Source organism: Pelodiscus sinensis, chromosome 19 (assembly GCF_049634645.1).
Source record: "Pelodiscus sinensis isolate JC-2024 chromosome 19, ASM4963464v1, whole genome shotgun sequence".
Lineage (NCBI taxonomy): Eukaryota > Metazoa > Chordata > Testudines > Trionychidae > Pelodiscus > Pelodiscus sinensis.
Window position 1 is genome coordinate 30,158,184 of NC_134729.1, and position 23,416 is coordinate 30,181,599.

Here is a 23,416-nt window from a genome sequence, read left to right on the forward strand (position 1 = left end):
AACATCTGGCTAACTAACATCATGCCGGACCACAGATGTTGCCGGACCAGAGAGTGCCAGACTGGAGAGGCTCAACTTGCACATAAATATAGTTAGTGCTTTTCTGTATATTCAAACAGGTAGCACATATATAGGAGACAGTACGTCCAACTATCTTGGAAGGATTTATCAGACAGAAATCCTTTAACACCAATATATTAATTTTGTAATTAATATCTATATTACCTTGGTGCCTGGAAACCCTATTAAGGATTGAGCCTAAACAAATGTAACATAACACAGACAGTTCTTGTTCTCTTTTTCCAATTAAAGACTGGATACATGGATTAAAAAACAAACCAAGAAACTCACATCACTTTCATCCTTACTCTGCATCCCAGGCAAAAATGTATACCATGCAGTTAATATGGACAAATGCTAACACAAATTACCAATTCAAGTGTCACCAAAAGGTTTCATGGATTGATACCTGGTAGTTTGGTGTTGTGGTAGGCTGGAGGGTAGGTTCCTGCTGACGAGTACCATAAACATAGTCCTGTGTTGGATGTGATTGGTATGTTCCATAGGCAGTTGCAACTGGCCTGGGAGCCTGCACTGTGGGAGCATAAGATGGCATCACAGTATGCGCTACACCAGAAGCTTGTTGAACAGTGTAGCTTGCCACAGTTGTTGGATGGGAATAAGTACTTGGCGGGTGGAAATAAGCAGGTTGAGTGCTGCAAGACAAGACAAACAATTTAAAGTCTACAGAAGCACAATGTTTTTAAAGGGGCCAACATTTCATAAGCAAAATCTGACATTTTCATCTCATCAATCGATCTAGTACACATTACGTAAGTATCCTTTGATTAACACTGAAATAAAGTCAATGCTGAAACTCAAACAATACTATGATTCATAAAACTGGAATTCATATAAAGACAGGAAGGATGTGAAGTAGGAGGACACCAAGAAAACAACATATTTGTGTACAATCACATATCATTATCAACCAGCAACTTTATTGGGGTAAAGTGGAGATTTTTAACTTCCCCGATTTTAGAAAATTAATTCCCATGGTTTGATCCAGGAACAAGTCACTTTGAACCCTTTCTTCCAAAACAACAAATAGTCTGGTAGCACTTTAAAGACTAACAAAACATGTAGCTGCTATCATGAGCTTTCCTGGGCACAGCCCACTTCTTTAGATGACCCGAGTGTTGGATATCCAGAGCCAAAAATTAATAGGGAAGAGTAGGAGGGGGAAAGAGGAAAAAAATGGGAGGGGAAAAAAAAAGAGGCAGTGGGTATATAAATATCAAAGGGAAAGCCGAGCTAGTATGTAACAGGCAAAACTGGGAGTCTCTAAGCACCTAAAGACTGGATAGTGCTCTTCCTCTCTAATTCCTAACTAATGGTTCTTATCTCCGTCTTTTAACTATCCAGTCTTTAGGTGCTTATAGACTACCAGTTTTGCCTGTTATAGCACCTCCTGCCCCCTGAAAGATACATAAGTGGAAATAGGCCCCACAGTCACAGGTCCTTCCTTCAGCCAATCTCTGCTCCCTGGTCTTCTAAATTGCCATTTTGGTTCTAACCAGGAGGAGGTTGATGAAGAGGTCCAGCGACTTTGTGGGGCCATGGATGGGTGTGCGTAAATTAATAGGTGAGGGAGAAGTGCAGCTAGAACCTCAAAAAGAGGCTCTAGAGGAGCCAAAAGAGGGGCTGTAACCTGGCACTCTCGAGATAACCATGCACCTCATTCCACAAATGGGGTAAGTGTCAGAAACAGGGATGAACCGTGCCAAGTACACGCCCATGCTCATAGCACTGTGGAGGATTCTCCCGCTGTTGTCACCAGCGGGTCGCAGAATCAAAGTGCAGTAGAGACTGGCTCAGCAGGGCTCTCCACCCTGTACTGGTGGTAAGAGGGTGGCTGGGTGGGACACGAGGGTGGGGAAGTGAAGAGTGTGAAGCACTAGTGTGTGCAGATGACTCTTTGGTGAGTTTCAAAAGGGGACCCAGCTGCAATGTGTGCAGCCCACTCAGATGATTAGGGGAGGGTGGTTGGGAAGGCGCTGGGGGCCAATGGAGAGATCAGGAGGGCCGGGAGTGAGGGGCAGGCGGGGTGCCACCCTCTCACAGGACCCTGTCGAGATAAGGGATGCTTTGCTGCCTGCTGCTGAGGTTTGTCTCCTGAAGTACATGCCGGGGAGAGTACGCAGGGTGGAGAACCCCATGTGCTGGCAAAGTGTCGGAGGATGCACCCGGTCTACCCAGTCATAGTCCAGGAGGTCTCAGATCCTAGTGACTTCTGCCAGGACCAATCTCTGGCACACTAAGGGAAACTCCGCCACCCGAACACAAAGATGGGGATTGTGTAGCAGGGGCTCCATCTACCCCTACGGTGGATGCCAAGGACCTGGTCGCTGAAAGCAACTTCCAGGTCAGGAGGAGGTCCTGGTAGAAGGCCAGCAGCTCAAAGAGATCTTGCAGACCTCTCAAATAAAGGAGCTGCTGGTCATGTTGGAACCCTTGGAAGCAGCGAAGGAAAGCACGCACCAGAGTGCTCCACGTGGGACTATCTGCATCATATAGGAGCCTCTGCAGGGCCTGGATTTGGGAAGACACAGACCTGCATATGCAAACACGTCAGACCCTGTCCTCCCTCCTCCAGGAGAGGATGGAGAACTCCTGCAGAGACCCAATGCAGTCCTGACCAGAAGAACCACAGCATCAGCTGCTGGATCTGAGCCAGGGAACATGGGGTCGAGACCAGAATGTTGAGATGGTGTCAGAGCATGGACAGGACCAGCTAGTTAAGCACCAGCACCCTCCCAAGCAGGGAGAGGCACTAGAGCAGTCCTGTCCATCTCCGCAACCACTCAACCACCTTGGACTCTAAACCTTGCCAGTTCTCTGGTGGGAAGAGATGTGTGGTAGAAAGGAAAACGTCAAGATAGAGCAGCAGAACCACAGTCCACCGGATGGCCTGAGGCGCAGGTGGGAGGGAGCGCGCATACCACCTGGCCCTGACCACCAGGCCAGAGCTCTTGACCCAGTTGACCCAGGCGGAGGAGACCCGTAAATTACTTTGAAGGACTCCACCCGCACCAGATGACCTGGGTCCTGGTCCACAAGAAGCACATTATCAGAGTACAGTGACAGGACCAGCTGCATCTCCAGCTCACAGAGAACCAACCCTGCCAATCTCTTGAGAAGACGACGGAGGAAGGGCTCGATGACCAGAGCATACAACTGACCAGACAACAGACAGCCTCGACGTACTCCCTGCCTGAAGCTGACCAGTACGGTTAGGGTCTAGTTGAATTTCACCAAGCATTCTACAGAAGTGTACAGCACCTGGAGAACCGCCCCCCTCCCAGTGGGGCCCAAAGCCAAAGGCCCACAGAGTGCCCAGCAGGTAGCTGTGGTCCATCCGGTTGAAAGACAGACCATCCCTACACCCGAGCGCTATGAGATCCCAGACCAGACAGACATTATCGAAGATGGTACAGTCCAGGATGGTGCAGGTCTGCTCTGGATGGACCGTGTCTGCCAGCACGGACCCCAGTCTCAGTGAGATAGCCTTGGCAGTGATTTTATAGTCCATGCTGAGGAGCAAGATGGGACGCCAGTTCCTCAGATCACGCAGGCCCCCCTTCTTAGGTAACAAAGTGAGCACTTCTCGCCTTCACAATAAAGGGAGGACCCCGCTCTCCAAAGACTCAGCTCAGATGCTGGCAAGATCCGGGCTGAGGACATCACAGAATCATAGGACTGGAAATGATCTCAGGAGGTCATTAAGTCCAGCCCTCTGCCCAAAGCAGGACCAATCCCAACTAAATCATCCCAGCCAGGGCTTTGTCAAGCTAGACCTTAAAAACCTCTAGGGATGGAGATTCCACCCCCTCCACATGTAACACATTCCAGTACTTCACCACCCCCTAGTGAATTTTTTTCCTAATATCCAACCTAGACTTCCCCCAGAATACGTGGTAGAACTCCATAGTCAGCCTATCCATGCCCGGGGACTTATTGGTGGGCATGAGACAGAGGGTTTCCAAGAACTCAGTCAGAGAGAGAGGCAGCTCTAGCCAGCCCTGGTTGCCTGTGCAGACTGTTGGATGCGAGAATGAACAAAGGTGCCCTGGGCCCGAAAGTTATCAAGGGCCCGGAGTTCCTCCCGCCTCTCCCAGTACATTCCGCAGAGGGGTGGATCTCAAGGGCAGGTGGCAAGATGCCTCTCTAGCTCTAAAACCTCCTGTTCCAACTGCTCTATCACTGCATTCCCCCACCAACTGGCCTCCTGGGTTTAGTTGCAACAAGAGTGCGCACCTTTCCCACATCCCACCACCGCTTTGCGGAGGGAAAGGCACACCGCTGCCCATGCCAGGCCAGACGGAACTCCTAGAAGGACATTACGAAGCCCACGTCCCCCAACAAGCTATTGTTGAAATGCTAGTAGGCCAGCCCCAGACCCTCCACGGAGAGAGAGGCCACCACGGCTAAGCGGTGGTCCGAGAACAGGGCCAGTCGAATGCTGGAGGAGTGGGCCCGAGAAAGATGACAAGAAAGATTAATGCAGTCCAATCGGGATTGAAATGACTGTTGACCCTCCACCCAGACAAAGGTGAATGCAGTGTCCTCAACAAGGTGGAGGTTGCACCAGACATTCACTCAAGAGGATCCAGAGAGCTAAGGAAGGCAGACGCCTGCTGGAAGAAGTGGAGCCTCTCCAGGCTGAACATCGGGGCATAGATGCTGACAAGATTTAATGTCAGCCCCTCCACCCGAACCTGGAGGAGCAGCAGATGACCCTGCACGACCTAGGCAGTCCCCAGCACATCGGGCTGTAGGCTCAAGGAGAACAGGGTCACCACTCCAGCCTAACAGGCCAACAGATGGCTGAAATAGATCCTGTCTCCCAAATCAAGCTGCCAGTCAGCCTCAGCACCTGGAGCGGTGTGGGTCTCCTACAGGAAAATGACAGAATACCCCTCCTCCTGGCAGACACCCAGCCTACTGCCCTAGGTGTTCAGAGTGGCAAGGATGAAAGGCAGCATTGAGAGGGCTGGGGAAGTTCCTCGCTGGCAGGAGTGCTGGCAGTCCCCACTGGGCCCCACAGTAAACTGACCGTACTCAAATGTGAGGACATCATGGAAGCTGCAGGCCCGCTGGTAGGTCACATCCTCCCGTGGCCCAGTCCCTTTACCATCCCCCAAAATGGCCCTTATAGTCTGGAGAATGAAATGGAAGTCTCCCCGGTGCTGAAGGGCAAGAGCCACATGTTCTTGGAACCATGGATGCCTTCTAAGAAGTTGCACATTTTGCCCATCAGCGCATTGGACGTTGTGGCCTCAGGCCTCGAACGTCTTTGGGCCAGACTCCCCTGCGAGCCCCACAACCAATCAACATAGGAAAGCACGGACCCTGAAGTCCCTGCTGGGAAGATGGTAGAGGCAGTAGCAGAGGGAGAACAGCCCCAGACATACTGGGAGCAGAAGAAACTAAAACCACCTCTCAGGGGCCAACGTCTGAACTGCACATGGCAGCCCCGGGGGCAGAGGTGAGGAAGGGGATCAGGGAGAGGAGAGGAGAAAGGAGAGTTAAGGAAGTAAGGGGAGGAGGAGAAGGGGGATTAGGAAAAGGAGTAAGAGGAAGGGGAGCAGGAGAAGGACTGGAAAATTCAGTTGGGAGAGGGTCTGAGCAGGGAACAAGAGTGGGATGGGGGTTAGGAGCAAGAACAGGGTCAGAATCCTCAGTGGAAGAGGCACCGGGCTGTGTGCTTCCTCGCATGGCAGGAGATCGGCAGCGGTGGAGGGGGAGGTTAGTGTCTCCCCAGTGCGACAGGGAATGCTGCACCTGCATTTCTGCTATTGGGGGCAATGGAATCCCTGGGGCTAATTGAGCAGGCCTGCAGAGTCAGGCCAGCCTAGACTAATTAGGACAGCTGGGGTAATTAAGAAAACCAGGTCAGACTGGCTATAAAAGAAACTTTGCCTACAGTTGGGGCACTCATATAGCTGAGAGGATGGAGGAGGGCAACGCTGAGAGTAGGAGGAAAGGACATGACAACCAAACACTAGGGCTGTGTCTAGACTGGCAAGTCTTTCCGCAAAATCATCTGCTTTTGTGGAAAAACTTGCCAGCTGTCTACACTGGCCGCTTGAATTTCCGGAAAAGCACTGACGATCTATTGTAAAATCATCAGTGCTTTTCCGGAAAAACTATGCTGCTCCCGTTCGGGCAAAAGTCTTTTTTTGAAAGACTTTTGCACAAAAGGGCCAGTGTAGACAGCACAGTAGTGTTTTCCGCAAAAAAGCCCCGATCGCGAAAATGGCGATCGGGGCTTTTTTGCGGAAAACCATGTCTAGATTGGCCACGGACGCTTTTCCGCAAAAAGTGCTTTTGCGGAAAAGCATCCTGCCAATCTAGACGTGCTTTTCCGAAAATGCTTTTAACGGAAAACTTTTCCGTTAAAGCATTTTCGGAAAATCATGCTAGTGTAGACGTAGCCTAGGAGGACAAACCAGAGAGAAGGAAAATGCTGGGGAAGGTAGCCCAGCAGTCTTAGAGCTGTCTTCTAGCAGGTGTTGGGGATTCACACAGGCAGCTGTTATTACAGGGCCCTGGGTCCACCCTCCCCACCAACAGCCTTCTCCCCATTTCCACTCAGGAAAAAGGATTGTGGAGTTTATTCTCTGTTTTTACTAATAGGCTGGCCAATGATTAAAAGAGCTCAACAAACAGAAGACTAAAGGCCTAGGTGTGGTCCCTAAAACTGTGGGCTGCTGTGAGCCTCTGAGCAAGCAAAATCTGCCAGGAAGCACAGGATGCTGTTTTTCATGAGAGCTTTGTCACAATATCCATAGCACAAAGGTTATACTGGAGTACAAGGGTAAATGACATGGGGGGAAAATATTGCCTCTAAGGGTGCGTCTACACTGCACCGTAGGTAGAAATAAGATATACAATTTGAGCTCTGCAAATTGCATATCTTTTGATCTTACTTCAAAATAGCTAATTTCATGCTTCGGCGCTATCTATACGTCCCTTACTGTTCGTGGAATGAGGTTTACAAGGACATCATAATAGTGAGCCTATTATATTCAAAATAACGGGCTTGCTGTGAAGACACGAGATAGCTATTTTGGGATACTTTCTGAAATAGCACTGCAGTGTACACGTAGCCTAACACACTTAAGGTGTACACAGAACTCCGTCCAACAATAAGCCTAAGAACAAAAATCTAATGTACCAACAGAGGATCTAGCACAAGAATGAAAGGATTTGGATTCCTTCAGTTTACCTTTCATTGTGGGTTATTTCTCCAATAAATATCAGGAGATTTTTGCACATATTAAATACTGTAATTTTTAAGATGGTCAATTAATCACAGTTAATTCACACAATTAAAAAACTAATAAAAACAGAATACCAATTGATTCAATAATTGCACTGTAAAAACAAAAGACATCATACATTTTTCAGTTCAATTCAGAGAAGTGCAGTTTCTACCATGAAAGTGCAACTTAGAAATTCAGATTTTTTTGTGTGTGAGGGAGGGGAAGGGGACATTATATAACTTAACTCAAAAACAAAACAACATACAATTTGAGAGCCTATAAGTCCACTCAGTCTTAATTCTTGATAAGGCAAACTTGTTTACATTTACCAAAGATAATGCTTCCAGCTTCTGCTTTACTATGCCTCCAGGATGTAAGAAGAAGAGTTAGAGTAGGAATTTTGTAGCCAGGGTTGCAAGATATTTCTGTACAAAATATGCTAAACATTCATATGCCCCTTCATGCTTTGGCCACAATTTCAGAGCACAAGTTTCCATGCTGATGACACTTGATAAAAATATAGTATGTTAATTAAATTTGTGACAAATTTCTTCTTTGGGAGAGAATTGTATGTCTGTTTTATCTGCATTCTGCATATATTTCATGTTTTAGTAGTCTTGGATGATGACTTAGCACATGTTCATTTTACTTTTGCTGCAGATTTGACAAAACACAATGTGAGATTTCTAAAAATAGCTACAGCACTTGAACCAAGGTTTAAGAACCTGCCTTCCAAAATTTGAAAATGACAAGGTGTGGAACATGCTTTCAAAAATCTTAAAAGAGCAACACTCTGATGTGGAAACTACAGAACCTGTACCAATAAAAGAAAAAAAAAATCAATCGTCTGCTGGTGGCATCTGACTCAGATGATGAAAATGAATTTGCATCAGTCTGCACTGCTCTGGATTGTTATCAAGCAGATCCCATCATCAGCATGGATACATGTCCTGCGGAATTGTGGTTGAAGCATGAAAGGACATGAATTTTTAATGCATCTGACATGTAAATACCATGCAACACCAGGTACAACAGTGCCATGTGAATTCCTGTTCTCACATTGAGGGGACATTGTGGAGAAGTAGCACGCAACATGATTTCCTGCAAATGTAAACAAGCTTGTTTATCTGAGTGACTGGTTGAACAAGAAATAGGACTGAGAGCAAGCCCAGCCAGAGAGTTTGCACGGCCCAAGGTGGCTCCCACTGGGGCCTCAGAAATAAAGTTTGCAGCCACTGCAGAATCAGGTGCACCCACCACAGTGAGAATAGCCTCCAGCCCATGGAGAGCAAACACTGGTACGTCCAGCTGCCAGCACATCCCCATACCACAGGACCCTCCTCGGCAGTCAGGCTCCCCACCCTGGCCCAGCTGCACCTCCCAGACCCACTGACCGATAATCTCCTACAACTTGCAGGCATCCCTGCAAATGAGTTTGGCGGCTGGTGCAGCCAGCACTGGGGGGCTGCTGGAGGTGGACAAGAGAGTCGCTGGGCTCCGCCATGATGCTGACAGAGTGCACGGACAATGCACAACCTTCTCCAAGCTTCCCTCTCACTACTGAGCATTGCTTTGCCTAAAACCCCCTCATGAATCCTATCCTCTGTGTTTCATTTCCTCAGGATACCTTACACAGGTGGTGTGAGGATAAATACAGCTAGCGAGCTGGCGCAGAGCCCTGAAGGCGCGGGGCTCAACGCAACTGCCTTGGTCACTTTGCCCTAAGACTGGGCCTGAGTGGACGTTTTTATTTAATGCTGTTATTTTTTTGACATACTTGTATAGTTGTAGGTTCAACTTTAATGATATAGAGATTACACTACAGTACTTGTATTAGATAAACTGCAAAATATTAACAGTGCAAATATTTGTAATAAAAAATATAAAGTGAACACTGTGCATTTTGTATTGTGTTATAACTGAAATCAACATATTTGAAACTATAGAAAATACCAATAAATGGTATTTTATTATTGTTTAGCAGTATGATTAATCGCAATTAATTTTTAATCACGTGACAACCTTAATTATTTTATATCCTGCTATGCAATTGTTTAAATATACACGCTCTCTTCAACATGTTAACACCACAACACGATACAGGTTTAGTGCAGACAATGTTAATCAATCTCTAAAGAGCAAGACATTGTGGTCAACAGCATTTACGCCTGGAAACCCCAGTAATTTAAATGTAGTATCCATTAAGACAAAATTACAAAACCCAAGAATTCTTTGAAGTACACAATTCCAAGAGTAATTTATTTAAAATTCCCCACTTTGTATTACACTTCACTACTTGTTCTTAATCTAGAGAACTATGTAGCACTTTAAAGACTAACAAGATGGTTTATTAGGTGATGAGTTTTCATGGGACAGACCCACTTCCTCAGATCCAATTCTGGAAGAGAATTGGCATGACCATATATAGCAAAGGAATACAATGAAAAAAAGTGAACACATTATAAAACTGACAAATCAGATTTAAAACAGAAAGGGGGTGGGGGTAGGGGGAGGGCTAGTATCTATGAGATAACGATACCAGGGGTGATAACTGGGGAAGCTATCTTTGTTTTTTGAGTACAGGATCTGTCGAAAAATCACCCCGCTGTCATCAGAACTGCGTCTAAACCACATTTTCAGTTTCGAAACAGTGTCAGAACGTGACTATGCAAATGAAGTGCGGGATATTTAAATCCCCACTTCATTTGCATTTTCAATGTGCTTTATTTACATCCCTCTGCCAACAGAGGGGTATATTGTAGACCTAGCCTATATGCTAATATGCTATGTTAAGCACTCATATGGCCTCTGTCAGAGCTGTTCCCCACTATGGCACGCCGAGTGCAAAACATGGGGCCCACAAGAGACCTTAAATACACTGCTTCTAATAGGCTCTACTTAACAAAAACTCCCCAGTGTCACAGATTCACTGACTTTGAGGGGGATAGCTGCCACCACCAAGTGAAACATAAGAAAAAAACCCTTTCTTCTTGAACCCAGGAAGGAAGCACTTGGACTTCTTCCAAAGGGGTACCCCCAAGCTCCTTTACCACAAGAGAGCTAGGAAAAAAAAAAAAAAAAAGAGAAAACAGACTGTGGTCTCTGATAGCTGATCTCTTAGTCTGAGGCTTGCATATATACACACAGACAGACCTCCTGTTTCTTTCCAGGAGCCAAGAATCAAATCATTGCCTTAAAAAAGGTGATTTTATTAACAAAAAAGATATTCTTGATAAAGCATACTTGGTTGCTAGGTGTTATATAGCAACTAAGTAAAAAACACAGAGAACTTCTCTTAGGCAGTGAATGGGGGAGAGAAGGCATAGGTTCACATAGAGAAGGTTAACCAAGCAACCAAAACAAAACAAAAAAAACCCTGATCTCAACTAAATTCACTTTTTTCCTTTATTTACTCATGATCCCTTCCTGGTTCAGTCCACTTCTATACTCAATATTCCTTGTAAGCCTGGTAATTCTAATTACTGCATTTTGCTCCCTCCAGCCCTTAACTTAGAAGATGCTAAGAGAGCAAGCAGGTAAGGTATCTAAATACAATTCGAATTTCAGCACTGTATCTCCATTAGTTCTTCTGGACTCCTGTCAACACCCTTGCTGGCTACCTGAGTTTAACCCCTTAGTCACGAGGTGCTGGCCAGCACTCCTCCAATGCAACACAGCCTCTATCTCACAATCTTTCATGTTAATTTATTTTTACAATACCCCTGAAAGCAAGGAAATGTGCGCTATTATACCCATTTTACAGCTAGACATCTTGTGTGATGCTGCGTCTCAGGAATTTAAACTGACTATACTATCGCACAGGCAGCATTTCAGTCTTTGGCCCATACTTCCTCTCGCTGCACTCTGACTCCAAGGAATTCTGAGTACTGTACCACCTTAAGACCACATTTGTCCATTAAAGCTAGAAGTAATGGGAGCTACATATGTGTATGCAGAATATTATTCTGCTAGAATTTTAAACTCAATATTACTATTTTGACACCCCTCTTCTCCCCCATAAGCACATCAAATTGTGCATGTTATATTGTTGTGTATTTGGTATATTTAAAAGAGTTATACAGCGTGAGAAATAACTTCATGTGTTTTGTGGTTCCATTCATCCTTCTATCCTAATAGTACTAATTAAGACAAAAATTGCATAATTGATAACTAATTTTTACACTTTTATATTTGTATAAGTATGAGAAAGAATCTCCAAATGTAAACAGAAACCAAAATAAAGCCTGCTTGTGACCAAAAACACTCTCAATGCTCAGTTATTTATCATCTATAAACACACACTTGCAAGAAGGTGCTTGCTTACTCAATATAATGAAAGCAAATTAATATACAATCAAAACTAGGGATGTGAAAGTGTAACTGTGTACACGGTTAACCAATGAGCCTAGGTTCATCGGTTAACATTTACGACTCAACACAGGCAAACATCAAGAATACAAAATAGATTTCTGAATAACAGATTTAAAGGGTGGATTTGATTTAAATCACTAGTCAGGAAGACTCAATTTAACCATTGTTTTCTACATAAAAGTGTGGCCTTGTTGGTTGTGACAGTCTTAATACATATTCTTCACAACTCAGAGACAAATGTAGGTTTCATTTTTAGAGGATACATGGTATACATTTTTAAAGTGACTTATTTTGAAAACTTTTCAGATTAGTTGTACAGCTATATCAGAAAATGAATGACTATTTGGTTACTTCATTCACCAAAGATAACTGAAGCAGGTACATATGAAGTCATTGGGAGGTGAACAATCTCCATATCAATAGGTTAATCATTACTTGGAGGATTTTCTTTCCATACTGTATTAGAAGGAGAATATCACCAGACAGACATGTAAATTGTTTTATTTAACTAAAGCAACAACGTTATGTGTTCTGGATTTTTTTCTTCAACAGCAAACAAAACATTTTAACAAAACAAATTTTTGAATTTAGTTAAACATTTGAGTTTTTTAAAATTAGGCTTGTTTTTGTTAAAATTGTTTTTAACTAAAATAGTTACATGAAATATTTAATAAAATTAAATTGACTGTCAGCCAGAACAACATGAGAAACATAAAATATTAGCTTCTACAGCTAGCTCAGTCGTCTTCATCTTCATTTTCCTGTTTGTTCATAATCTGGAAAAGAAAAACAAGCTTTCCTGCTTTTTCAGATCCCAAAAGATTTTTCAGTCTGGAATGAATTGATCCAAAAGGAAGAAAAATATTCTTTCTATATGAGCAGAAGAAACTACTGCTGTTAAAAGTGAGATCATCATTTCAACAGTCTCTGAATCCAACTGCTTAAGTGACTTTCACCAATTCACTGGTGTGACTGTTTAAAACATCATCAGCAAACATATTTCTTGAGTGGTTTACCCTTAACTCTGAAATTTATTATAGTTGGCATCATGGAGAGAGGACTGCTGGATGCCCATGTCATAGCCAACGCCTCTTCTTCATCAGTTAAGGTTTGACCCTGATACTGAGTATTGAGAATATTTGCAGTAAAATAAGCTGGAGATGGTGCTGGTCATATTTGTTTTTTTAATGCTTATAATTGAACTCTGTAATTGCCATTTTCTCTTAATTTCTCACTCAGCTCCTTTCAAATTTCAACAGCATCAGCAATAAAACAGCTATTTCCCCGTATTTTGTTCAAGGTTACAGAAATAGGCTTCAGGGTTACTCAGCACGTGTGCAACATTTCTCTAAGCCCAATGCTGAGAATTTTGACTGTGACAGTGTCGTCTATTTTTTTACGATTTTGTTCACAAACTTATCAGATTAGGCCAGGTCTTGATATAGTGTTCGAAACAGTCCACTACTGACTTCCATCGCAAGTCTTGGGGGGGCAGGGGAAGGAGAGGAGTTAGCTTGGTTCCTCCCACTATTTTCAGAGCAGTTGCTACAAAGTGTTTGTTATGGAAGTATTTTGCCATTTCAACATTAGCCTTTATTTCTGGAACACTGAATTCTTTGGCTAGGAGGTGCATCAAAGGAGCACTGCAATCATATGTTATTAGCTTGGGACTCTCTCTTCACTCTTCAAAATTTCTTCTAATCTTGGATACATCTGCAGCTTTGTCTGTGACCAAGCTGCATACTAGACATTTGAATTTATTTCAGTTTGTTGTAGCTTTTACTGCTACTTCTTGTAAGCATTCTGCTGTGTGTGTTTTTCCTTAGGAAAACATTCCCTTCTTCTATTGTCACACAAGCACATAAGCAGGATAAATGTGGACATTGCTTCACTCATCAAGACCCAGGTTAACCATTTTACCCTCTAGTCTTTTTGCACACTGCTCAATTTCTCTTTCATACACTTTATCCAGCAATTTGCCTTCAACATCTGCTCTGTTGGGTGGACTGTATCCTTGTCTTAATGATTGAACCACGTTCATGAAGTGTGGGTTCTCAATCATATGGAAAGAAGAGACTGTTGCATAAACAAATAGGGCAACATTTTTAATCCATTACCTCTTTCTAATCTGCTGGTTCTTATCACAAACTTATCTTGGTTGTCTCTGGATGATAGAGGTTTTTTTTCTTTTTGCTACAGGTGATATACTGTAGCAATGTGACACACATGATGTGACTGGGCCTCTATCCTTGGCAGATAACTCTGAAACTATAGAAAAAGATGGTGATCTTGAAGGTGGATAGTTTTCAGAATCCTGTATGTTGAGGATGGACTCTCCTAAACAAAATAAGTCAATGCAGTTATTTAATGATTATTCATATTGTTCATTTAGTATTACTCACTGACACTCAGTACTACTTTAAAGGTGAAATTGTAAAAGCAAGATCTGCTTATTTCAGCTGTTTATTTTATTATCACTACTGCATCAAAATGATAGTGCCATAAAACAACAACTATATTTTGTACTCAAGCATGAAAATGCAAGAATAATCCAGAAGGAAGACAGATAGTCCTTAAGAAAGAAATATGAAATAAAAAAGTTTACCAACCTGAAGCTCCTGCATGTTCAGACATGTTCCTTTCATCATCTTCAACACAGCTTGTTCCTGAGAAGGAACACTTCTCAGGATGTTGCTTCATTTGGGAAACCAGGCTTTGCATTTTTTGTTGCAGTGTTTACATTTTGCACTCATGCTTGTATTACCCACAGGTAGAGAAACTTCTTTAAAACAGTCCCATACTGGGTCTCTTTTACGGTCTGCTGCCATTTTAGGTTTTTGTTTTCTGGTGAGAGAATAGTATGGTTGATCTCAAATCAATGAAGCTTACACACAGAAAGACCTCAAGACTTCTGGAATATGCTGCTCAGTTTCATTTTTGTTTCTCCTGCCTGTGCCTCTGTTCTCACATTAATCTCCAGACTTCTCCTTATCCAGATCTTTTATGGCTGATGTTTCATTTTGGATCATATTTCTTGATACTAGAGATGCAAAAGTGCACCGTGTACACGGTTAACTGATGAACCCAGGCTCATCGGTCAACCTTCATGGTTATACGGAGTCTCCTAGTACACGCGGGGATCCAGCTTAAAAGCCTGCTCCCTACATGCATCGGCTTCCAGGGACCCAACTGTCCCCTGCATGTAAACATGTAACCGCTGAAAATTTCAGCAGTTACACATTTACTTAATAGGATTTTAATATCCCTAACTATATTAAAGTCAAGATGTAGGTTCTGAGTAGGGATGTGAATAGAAAAGCATCTCCCTTAACAGATGACGCTTACCAGGTAACAGTTAACTGGTACCCAGAAGTCCCCCATCCGTCGCAAGTGGAGACCTGCTCCAGCTCTGCATGAGGCCAGAAGTGGCGGCCCTTCCCAGGGTTGCCATTTCTGGTACCATGGCAGGGGGTGGGACTAGCCTGGATTTGCCCCTCCACATTTTAATTGGTTAACTGGTTAAACCAGAGGTGGGCAAAATCAGGCCCAGGGACTGGATCCTGCCCACCAAGCATTTCTCTTCAGCCCACCCAACTGATTAGCAGAGCATGCATTCTTATTGCCAGCAACATGTATTGAGCTGCCCCTCCACCCCAATCTGTCTCTGTCCTGTAGCTGTGATGCTCTCAGGATTCTCCTGCTAGCTGTGCAGAATGGGAAGGTGGGCGGGGGGAGGGGGGATGAAGGAGAGAGGACAGTGTTGAAGTCAGAGTGTGTCTCTGCCCGATTCCTGCAGAGCATAGGTCAGGGAGAAGTAGATACACAGCAGAGCTGCTCCAATCTGAACTGTGAACATTGAGGGTATGTCTACACTACCCTCCTAGTTCGAACTAGCGGGGTAATGTATGCATACCGCACTTGCTAATGAAGCCCGGGATTTGAATTTCCCGGGCTTCATTAGCATAAGCGGGGAGCCGCCATTTTTAAATCCCCGCTGCTTCGAACCCCGTGCAGCGCGGCTACACGGGGCTCGAACTAGGTAGTTCGGACTAGGTTCCTATTCCGAACTACCGTTACTCCTCGTGAAACGAGGTGTACCGGTAGTTCGGAATAGGCACCCTAGTCCGAACTACCTAGTTCGAGCCCCGTGTAGCCGCGCTGCACGGGGTTCGAAGCAGCGGGGATTTAAAAATGGCGGCTCCCCGCTTATGCTAATGAAGCCCGGGAAATTCAAATCCCGGGCTTCATTAACAAGTGCGGTATGCATACATTACCCTCCTAGTTCGAACTAGGAGGGTAGTGTAGACATACCCTAAGTGATTCAGAGGAGTGCAGAGTGGGAGATGAGGGAGACAACAGAGCAGGACAGATTTCCCTTAAAGATACAAAGCATGACTGTGTCACTATCACACATTCCAGTCCGTGACACACTATCTCTGTGCCCCCCCCACACACAGTCACTGTCACACACACTGCCACACCCATTCAATCTGTGTCACAAAGTCTGTCTCACACACAAAGAGTTTTTCTTTCACACACTCTCTTTGTCTCTCTCTGTAGCTCCTTCTGCCCAAGGTTCCTTCAGGGGATCTATAGTTGGCCCGCAACCACGGACCAAAATTTGTGAAGTGGTCTCCCAAGAAAATTATTGTCCACCCCCGGGTTAACATAGTAGCACTACGTTTAACCAGTTAACCAATTAAATGGATTTTAGATCCCTCATTCTGAGTTACATGTAATATTTAAAATGTTTACCATTCTTTTAAAAAATATATTCTGTTACATTCAGTAATTTTTCTCAAGGATAAATTACACAACAGCCTTGAAATTTCATTGTAATTGTTGCTCTATAATATTCTCCTAAATAAAACTCTCTTTACCTTCATTATTCAAAATTACTCAATTTCCTATCCTGTAAAAAGTGGGAGAAAGACACCTGACACTTACTAGAATACTAATGTAATTTGAGACATCCTAAAAACATCAAATAAGGAACACTTTTCTAGAAACCATGTTCTGTGTCCAACTCAAATTATAATGGATTTGGCCCTAGGACCGAATCAGTCACATGAAATAATGTGTCTGTCTAAAGTTCTTAATTAAAAACATTTTAAATCACAGATGCAATACTGTCTTCTGTAGTATGAACTATTTGGTGCACTAGACATAGCTATTAGGTAAAGAGATAACTTTTCCTAAAATACACACCAAGCTATATTACAAGTCAACATTGGTTTTAAGGGGCATGGTAGGGATGTAACAGTGTAGTTGATTAAACGATTAACCAATAAACAGGTGCTTATCAGTTAAGGCTATCAGCTACACACAATTCCCCCTCCCATGGATCTTCAAATACATTTTTAGCAGGCTGGCCAATAAGCTGGCTCAGTCCCAGGTCAAGCTGCGTTCTGACAACTACCTCTGGACCAAGCCAGCCTGCCCCCAAACCAGCTCTTAAAGTGCTTCTAATGCAGAGCTGTAGCAAGGGTAGTTGCTGAGACTTGGCTTGAGCTGGGATGAAGTATTTACAATGCAAACCCTTATTAATTAATCGTGTAGTTGACAAAATTTTTGTTGACTACACAATTAACAAATTACACGCTTCTTAATATTCCTAAATATTACTAGGAAAGGCATTTCATTACTGATAGTTTGGTATCTGCAGCATCCTGATACTGTGGAACATTATGTTACTGCATCATTTGAAGGCCAGGCTGGGTATGACCAGGACCATTTTGAACTGGTGTTAGTCATACCTGACAGAGTGCTCCCAGTCGGTGGTGATGGGTGATCTTCCGTCTGCCTGTAATGGGATTGCATGTGAAGTTCCCCATTGGCTGGTTTTGACGCCGGTGCTTTTCAACTATATGTTGCCTTTGGGAGAGATTTTTGAGAGATAGGCCTTGGGTTATCATAATTATGCTGATGATACCCCACTGTATATTTCTCTTATCACCTTGCTATTGTGGTGTCTGACAAATTTGGGGATTAATGACAAAAAACTGGCCAAGACTGAACCCTTCCAAGACTTAAATTACGCAGATTGTTTCAAGCAAGTGATGTGCACAGAATATATTTCCTTATGCCTCCCACTCCAGTAGAATGATGTACCCGATTCCCTAAATAATGTTAACTGTTATTTTACTAGTTGACGGAATTCCCATCAACTACTCAACTTCGACTAATCGATAGCAACTTCCACATTCCTCCTCTGAAATGTACAAGAGCCTCCACTGGGACTCTTGTACACTTCAAAGGAGGAATGCAGAACTCTGCATGCAGCCCGGGGCCAGCGGGAAGTCCCACTGACTCCAGGTTGCAGGTCGCGTGCCAGCTTTGAAATGTACAAGAGTTCCCAGCAGGGGCTCTTGTGCATTTCAAAGCAGCAGTGTAGCATGGAGCCTGGGGTCAGCAGGGATTCCCAGGCAACCCTGGGCTCCATGCCACGCTGCCGATTTGAAATGCCACGCAGAGCTGGGGTTAGCTGGGGACGCCCCAGCTGACCGCAGTTCTGCATGGCATTTCCCCAGAACCCAGGGTCAGCTGGGTTCTGTGGAAATGCCGGTCTGGAGCCCAGGATCAGCTGGGAGTGCTGACCCAAGGCTCCATGTGCCGCAGCACCACATAGCTAATCCCAGGCTCAGCTGTGCGGCACTCTCCCTTTCAAACACTGAGCTGGCATTTCAAAGGGGCAGGGCTGCACAGCTTACCCCGGGCTCAGCTGCGCAGCACTGCCCCTTTGAAGTACCCCCTCTTTTCCCCCCTTTGCTGCCTCTATCTGTTAGAGGCAGCACTGGGGGGAAATCGACTAGTCCTTAAATCCCTAATCTAGATTTAAGATTATACTTTGACAAGGGCTAAGAGCAGTAGATCAATGGTCAGGCACACTGAGGAGTGAGAGGGGATTTCCCATTTCAGTAACAGTGCTAGAATGCAACGCTTCTACTTGCATCTGTTCTGGCAACTAAGGGACAGTGTTTTTAACCTTATAATAAGATATAATTTGCTACATTTATGGGACTATCTAAAAAGATGATCTGTCATCTATGTAATGCAATACAGCATGTAATTTTGGTAAGAGTGGAGCAAATCTACTTGTTGGGTCACAACATTCTAGCTATCAGATGGTAAGCATATAGCATTTAAGGTTCCCATTTCAGCTTTTAAAACCCTAATCAGACCGGGTGGTCAAGTACTTTACAAAGTTTTTAATACCCTATACTTCATTTCACTCCAAAACTGGATTAAATGTGACTTTGAACTTCTGCACACTTATAGAAATAGTTACAGCTCATATCTTTACTTCTAAAGCCTTGGATCTGTGCAATAGCTTCATTTTAGAATAAAGAGCCACAATTTGTTGAAGTGGGAAACCCTCTTTTTTCAAAGTTGGAGAGCGCAGTTTTAATTGCGAGGTTTTATCTTTCATAGTAGTGTCACAAATTTGTTAGATGGTAGGTAGGTGTCATAAAAATCAAGTCATCTATTAAGCTATCTTTATGATGCTCATACCACCACATTCTTTATACTTAAGATAATGAGAAATAGGTACTAGATTTACAAGTATGTATTTAAATTTAATGTGCTGTGGGAGCTTCAACTATCATCAACCAAGCAGAAACACAACGTGAAAATATGTAAATTAGTTAAATGTCACAAAACATCCATATTGTATCTGATTCTACTTACAGAAGTTGCGTTATTCTGATGTGCAAGAATATATTAATATTAAATCCTAAGACTAGCCAGAAAGTTTGGTGGTGATTGGCCGCCTATCATTGTTAATGTCAGTGAAAAATGAGGCAGAATCAGAGGCTAAAATAGGAAAATAAGTTTAAAAATTCTTAAACAAGTTAATTGTCTTAAAGTCAACAGATAAGGTTGATTAAATAAGAGCATAGATATGTCAAGAATAAATAATGTCAAACCAACCTGATAGAGTAACAAGCCTGGTATAGCTTGACTTCAGTAAATCTTTTGATACCGTCTTACATGATCTTCTCATAAACAAACCAGGGAAATGCAACCAAGATGGAGCTATTATAAGATGGATGCATAACTGGTTAGAAAACTGTTCCCAGAGAGTAGCCATCAATGTTTCAGTCATGCTGGAAGGGCATAACAAGTGGGATCCTGGAGGAATCAGTTCTGTTCAGTATCTTCACAGATGATTTAGATAATGTAATAGTACACTTATAAAGTTTCTGGATGATACCAACCTGGGAGAGGATGTAAGTACTTTGTAAGACAGGATTAAAATTCAAAATGATCTGGACAACCTGGAGAAACGGTCTGACATAAATAGGATGAAATTCAATAAAGACAAATATAAAATATTCCATTAAAAAAGGAACAATCAGTTGCACAGATACAAAATGGTAAGTGACTGCTCAGGACTGAGTACTGCAGAAAAGGATCTAGGGGTCATAGTGGATTACAAGCAAAATGAACAATGTAACACGTTTGCTTTTTTTGGGAGGGGGGGCAACAAACATGCTGGCATTTATAAGTAGGACACAAGTAAATAATTCTTTCACTCTACTCTGTGCTTATTAGGCTTCAACTGGAGTACTGAGTCCAATTCCGGACACCACATTTCAGGAAAGATGTGGATAAATTGCAGAAGCTCCAGAAAAGAGCAACAAAAATTATTAAAGGTCTATTAAAGGTCTAGAAAAGTGACCTCTGAGGCAAGATTGAAAGAACTGTAATGGTTTAGTCTGGAAAAGAGAATAGAGGATGTAGTTTTCAAGTATGTAAAAGGTTATTACAAGGGAGGAGATAGAAAACAAATTCTTCTTAACCATGGGGGAATAGAACAAGAAGCAGCGGGCTTCAATTGCAGTAAGAGTGGTTTAGGTAGGACATTAGGAAAAACTTCCTTTTAGGATAGTTAAGCACTAGAATATATCGCCTAGGAAGGTTGTGGAATCTCTGTGTCTGGATATTTTTAACAGCGGTGTAGGCATGGTCTAGATAACACTTAGCCCTGCCATGAATGCAGGGGACTGAACTTGATGACCTCTGAAGGTCCCTTCCAGTCCTATGATTCTATGACAAGCAGCTATCACAAAGTGCTCTTGAAAGCACTTAAGCTGTTCAAATCTTCATACTTATGGTGGTGTCACACATGCAGCTGTGGTACATTTTATCAACCAAACCAGAACACTGAGAAAGCAGCTGCATTTATGGTTTTATAAATGAAATCGGGGACTGTGTGCCCTGCTTGCTACACTTGCCAACCCCCACCCCCTCGGGCCATTCCACGCACCACTACCCTCTCCTCCCCCTGGCTGCTCAGCGTACTACCAGGGGTCTCCAACCTTTTTGAGCACGAGATCACTTTTTGAGTTTAAATGCAATCCAAGATCTACCTCAAACCCAAATACCCTTGCCCCGCCTCCTTTGTGTTCCTGTGAGGCCCCCCTCTCCTGCTCATTCCATCCTCCCTCTCTCCCTCCCTCCCTTACCCTTCCTCGCGTTCACCAGTCTGGGGCACAGGGTTGGGGTGCAGGCTCTGGTCTTGGATTAAGGAATATGGAGCATGAAGGGCTGAGCTGAGCCTGGGGCAGGCAGTTGAGGTGTCCGAGGGGGTTCTAGGTGCAGGCTGTGGGAGGGTGTTAGGATGCAGGGGTGCTCGGAGCTGGGCAGGGACTTGGGGTGCAGGGTGGAGTTCATGACTGGAGTAGGGTTTCAGGATGTGGGCACCAGCTGGGCACTGCTTACCGCAGGTGGCTCTTGGGTGGTGGCACAGTGGGGCAGGCTTACCCCTGTCCTGGCCCTGCACTACTCCCAAAAGCAGCCAGAAAACTCCATCCCAAGTCCTGTTGTGCCCCCTCTCTGCTCTGTGGAGTTAGGATACAGGATGGGAGTGGGGTACCTTGACATCAGTGTCCACTCTTCTTCCTCCCCTGCCCTGCTCAGAAAGCAGAGTCTCCTGAGGGGAGGACAGCTCCAAGGCAAAGGGCAGGAGATGTGCAACAATTGGGTGAGGGGAAGGGCAGCTGAAGTGCTGGGATTGATAACCTCTTGGCCAAACCTGTCAAGATCACCGGTCTGAGGCTCCAAGATCTACCAGTAGATCCCAATCTACTGGTTGGTGACCACTGCTCTACACCGTGCCCCTAGCTTGCTCCTGCACCCTCTGTATCCCTATCCCACTCACTGGCAAGAGACCAGGGGTGGGAGGGGGGGGCGGAGGAGGAAGGAGGCTGTGCAGCTCCCACCTCCCTGGAGCACCCATATGTGGCTCTCACCAATGCAGCACTCCAGCAGTGGCTCCCCCAGAGGACACGGGGTGGCCAGGTGGGTTGGACCCAGATGGAGGAGGGGACCCAGTCCCAGCAGCTCCTCCCCGGAAGTGCAGGCCCTTTCCTCCCCGAGGCATGAAGCCGGAGCTGGAGCAGCCCATGGCTGGAGGGGACGGTGTGAGGCTGGCCACAGCAAGCAGCTGAGGACGGAAGTAAGCAGCAGCATGAGGATGCAGATGACGTGATGACATCACTCTGTCATTCCACAGGACAATTTGTTTTTATAGAGAGATTCAGACAAATGTTGGCTTTTCATGTTTATAGAAGTATAGCATCTTAAAATGCTTTAAGGAACTTATTTTTATGAGTGGAAAAGTGACAATAATTGTTTGAATTTTCTCTCTAAAATTCACAGTATGGTAATTCCTTATTTAACACTATAGATGTGTTTCTGAAAATGTTCGTGCTAAGCGAAAACGTGCTATGCGGGGTCAATTTTCCCATTAAAAATAATGGAAAAAGTAGGGGTTGCGTTTCAGGTGGTGGTGGCGAAGTCAATTTTTTGCTGGTGCTGGGTCATCAACATTAGGTATCTAGCAACACAAGTCGCCACGCTTTGTTAAAACAAAGATAAACATGTGAGTGAGTGGAGAAGCGCTGTGACCACGTGTATTCATCCACTCATGCGTATTACCACTGTTTTCACCAACTTATCCCGCAATGTGAAGTAGTCTGCCACTTGATTATTTTTGTGTTATTTCGGGGACGGTCGTGTTATTCAAAAAATGTTCCCAAAAAAATCATGCTAGTGTGAAAATGTGTTAAGTGGGCACGTGTTAAACGAGTAATTACTGTATTTTCCACATCAGGTTGAAAACATAGGTTCAGTACTTAAAAATGTTTCTGTAGAAAGATAAGACTATGCAAGATTAACAATATGCAACTAGGCCTCTTTATATGTACACAAAAGATAGAACTGGCAAACAGCCTGTCAAAAATGATATTAAGAATGCAAATACAATTGAAAAAGTCAGATTCTCTGCTCGAATCACATCAGTGACACATGCACTTTCCATTAATGAAAATGTGCCACGAGCAGTAGTAGCAAAATACTATTGTTCAAGAAGCAGCCAAATGACTGCAGCTATCAAGTGCATTGTTTCTCAAAAGCTCACACACTTCACAAATGCCCACTGTCTTTCTCCACCAACTCTGGAACATATCTTAAAAATCCTAAGACCAAAAAAGTAGCCACCAACACCACTGGAAAAGCTGAGAGAAATTTACAAGATTTTAATTGCAATGGTGAATAATTTCCAACTCTCTCGATAGTGTAAGATTGCAATGTAGTTTTTAACCTAAGTGCAATAGCTGCATGAATACCATAAAAAATACCATCTGGCTAGATGTTGGTTTCTGATGTGAGCTGGGCTGGGAAAAGAACACACGCAAACCTCCTTGGAAATA

General features: G+C 44.0%; 1 protein-coding gene across 18 annotated transcripts in view; it reads right to left on the bottom strand.

Moving 5' to 3' along the window:
* The window catches only part of ZFR2 (zinc finger RNA binding protein 2), a 116,088-nt gene that overhangs the window by 88,506 nt on the left and 4,166 nt on the right, over positions 1 to 23,416 (bottom strand). For 10 of the 18 annotated variants that reach the window (XR_012896744.1, XR_012896743.1, XR_012896745.1 and 7 more), the window contains exon 2: positions 470 to 716. Coding sequence is in view for 14 of the 18 variants with exons in the window: in XM_075903323.1 (XP_075759438.1) it covers positions 470 to 716 (247 nt within the window). In the remaining 4 variants the exon portion in view is untranslated. The other 8 variants (XM_075903329.1, XM_075903332.1, XM_075903327.1 and 5 more) reach the window with 8 other exon arrangements.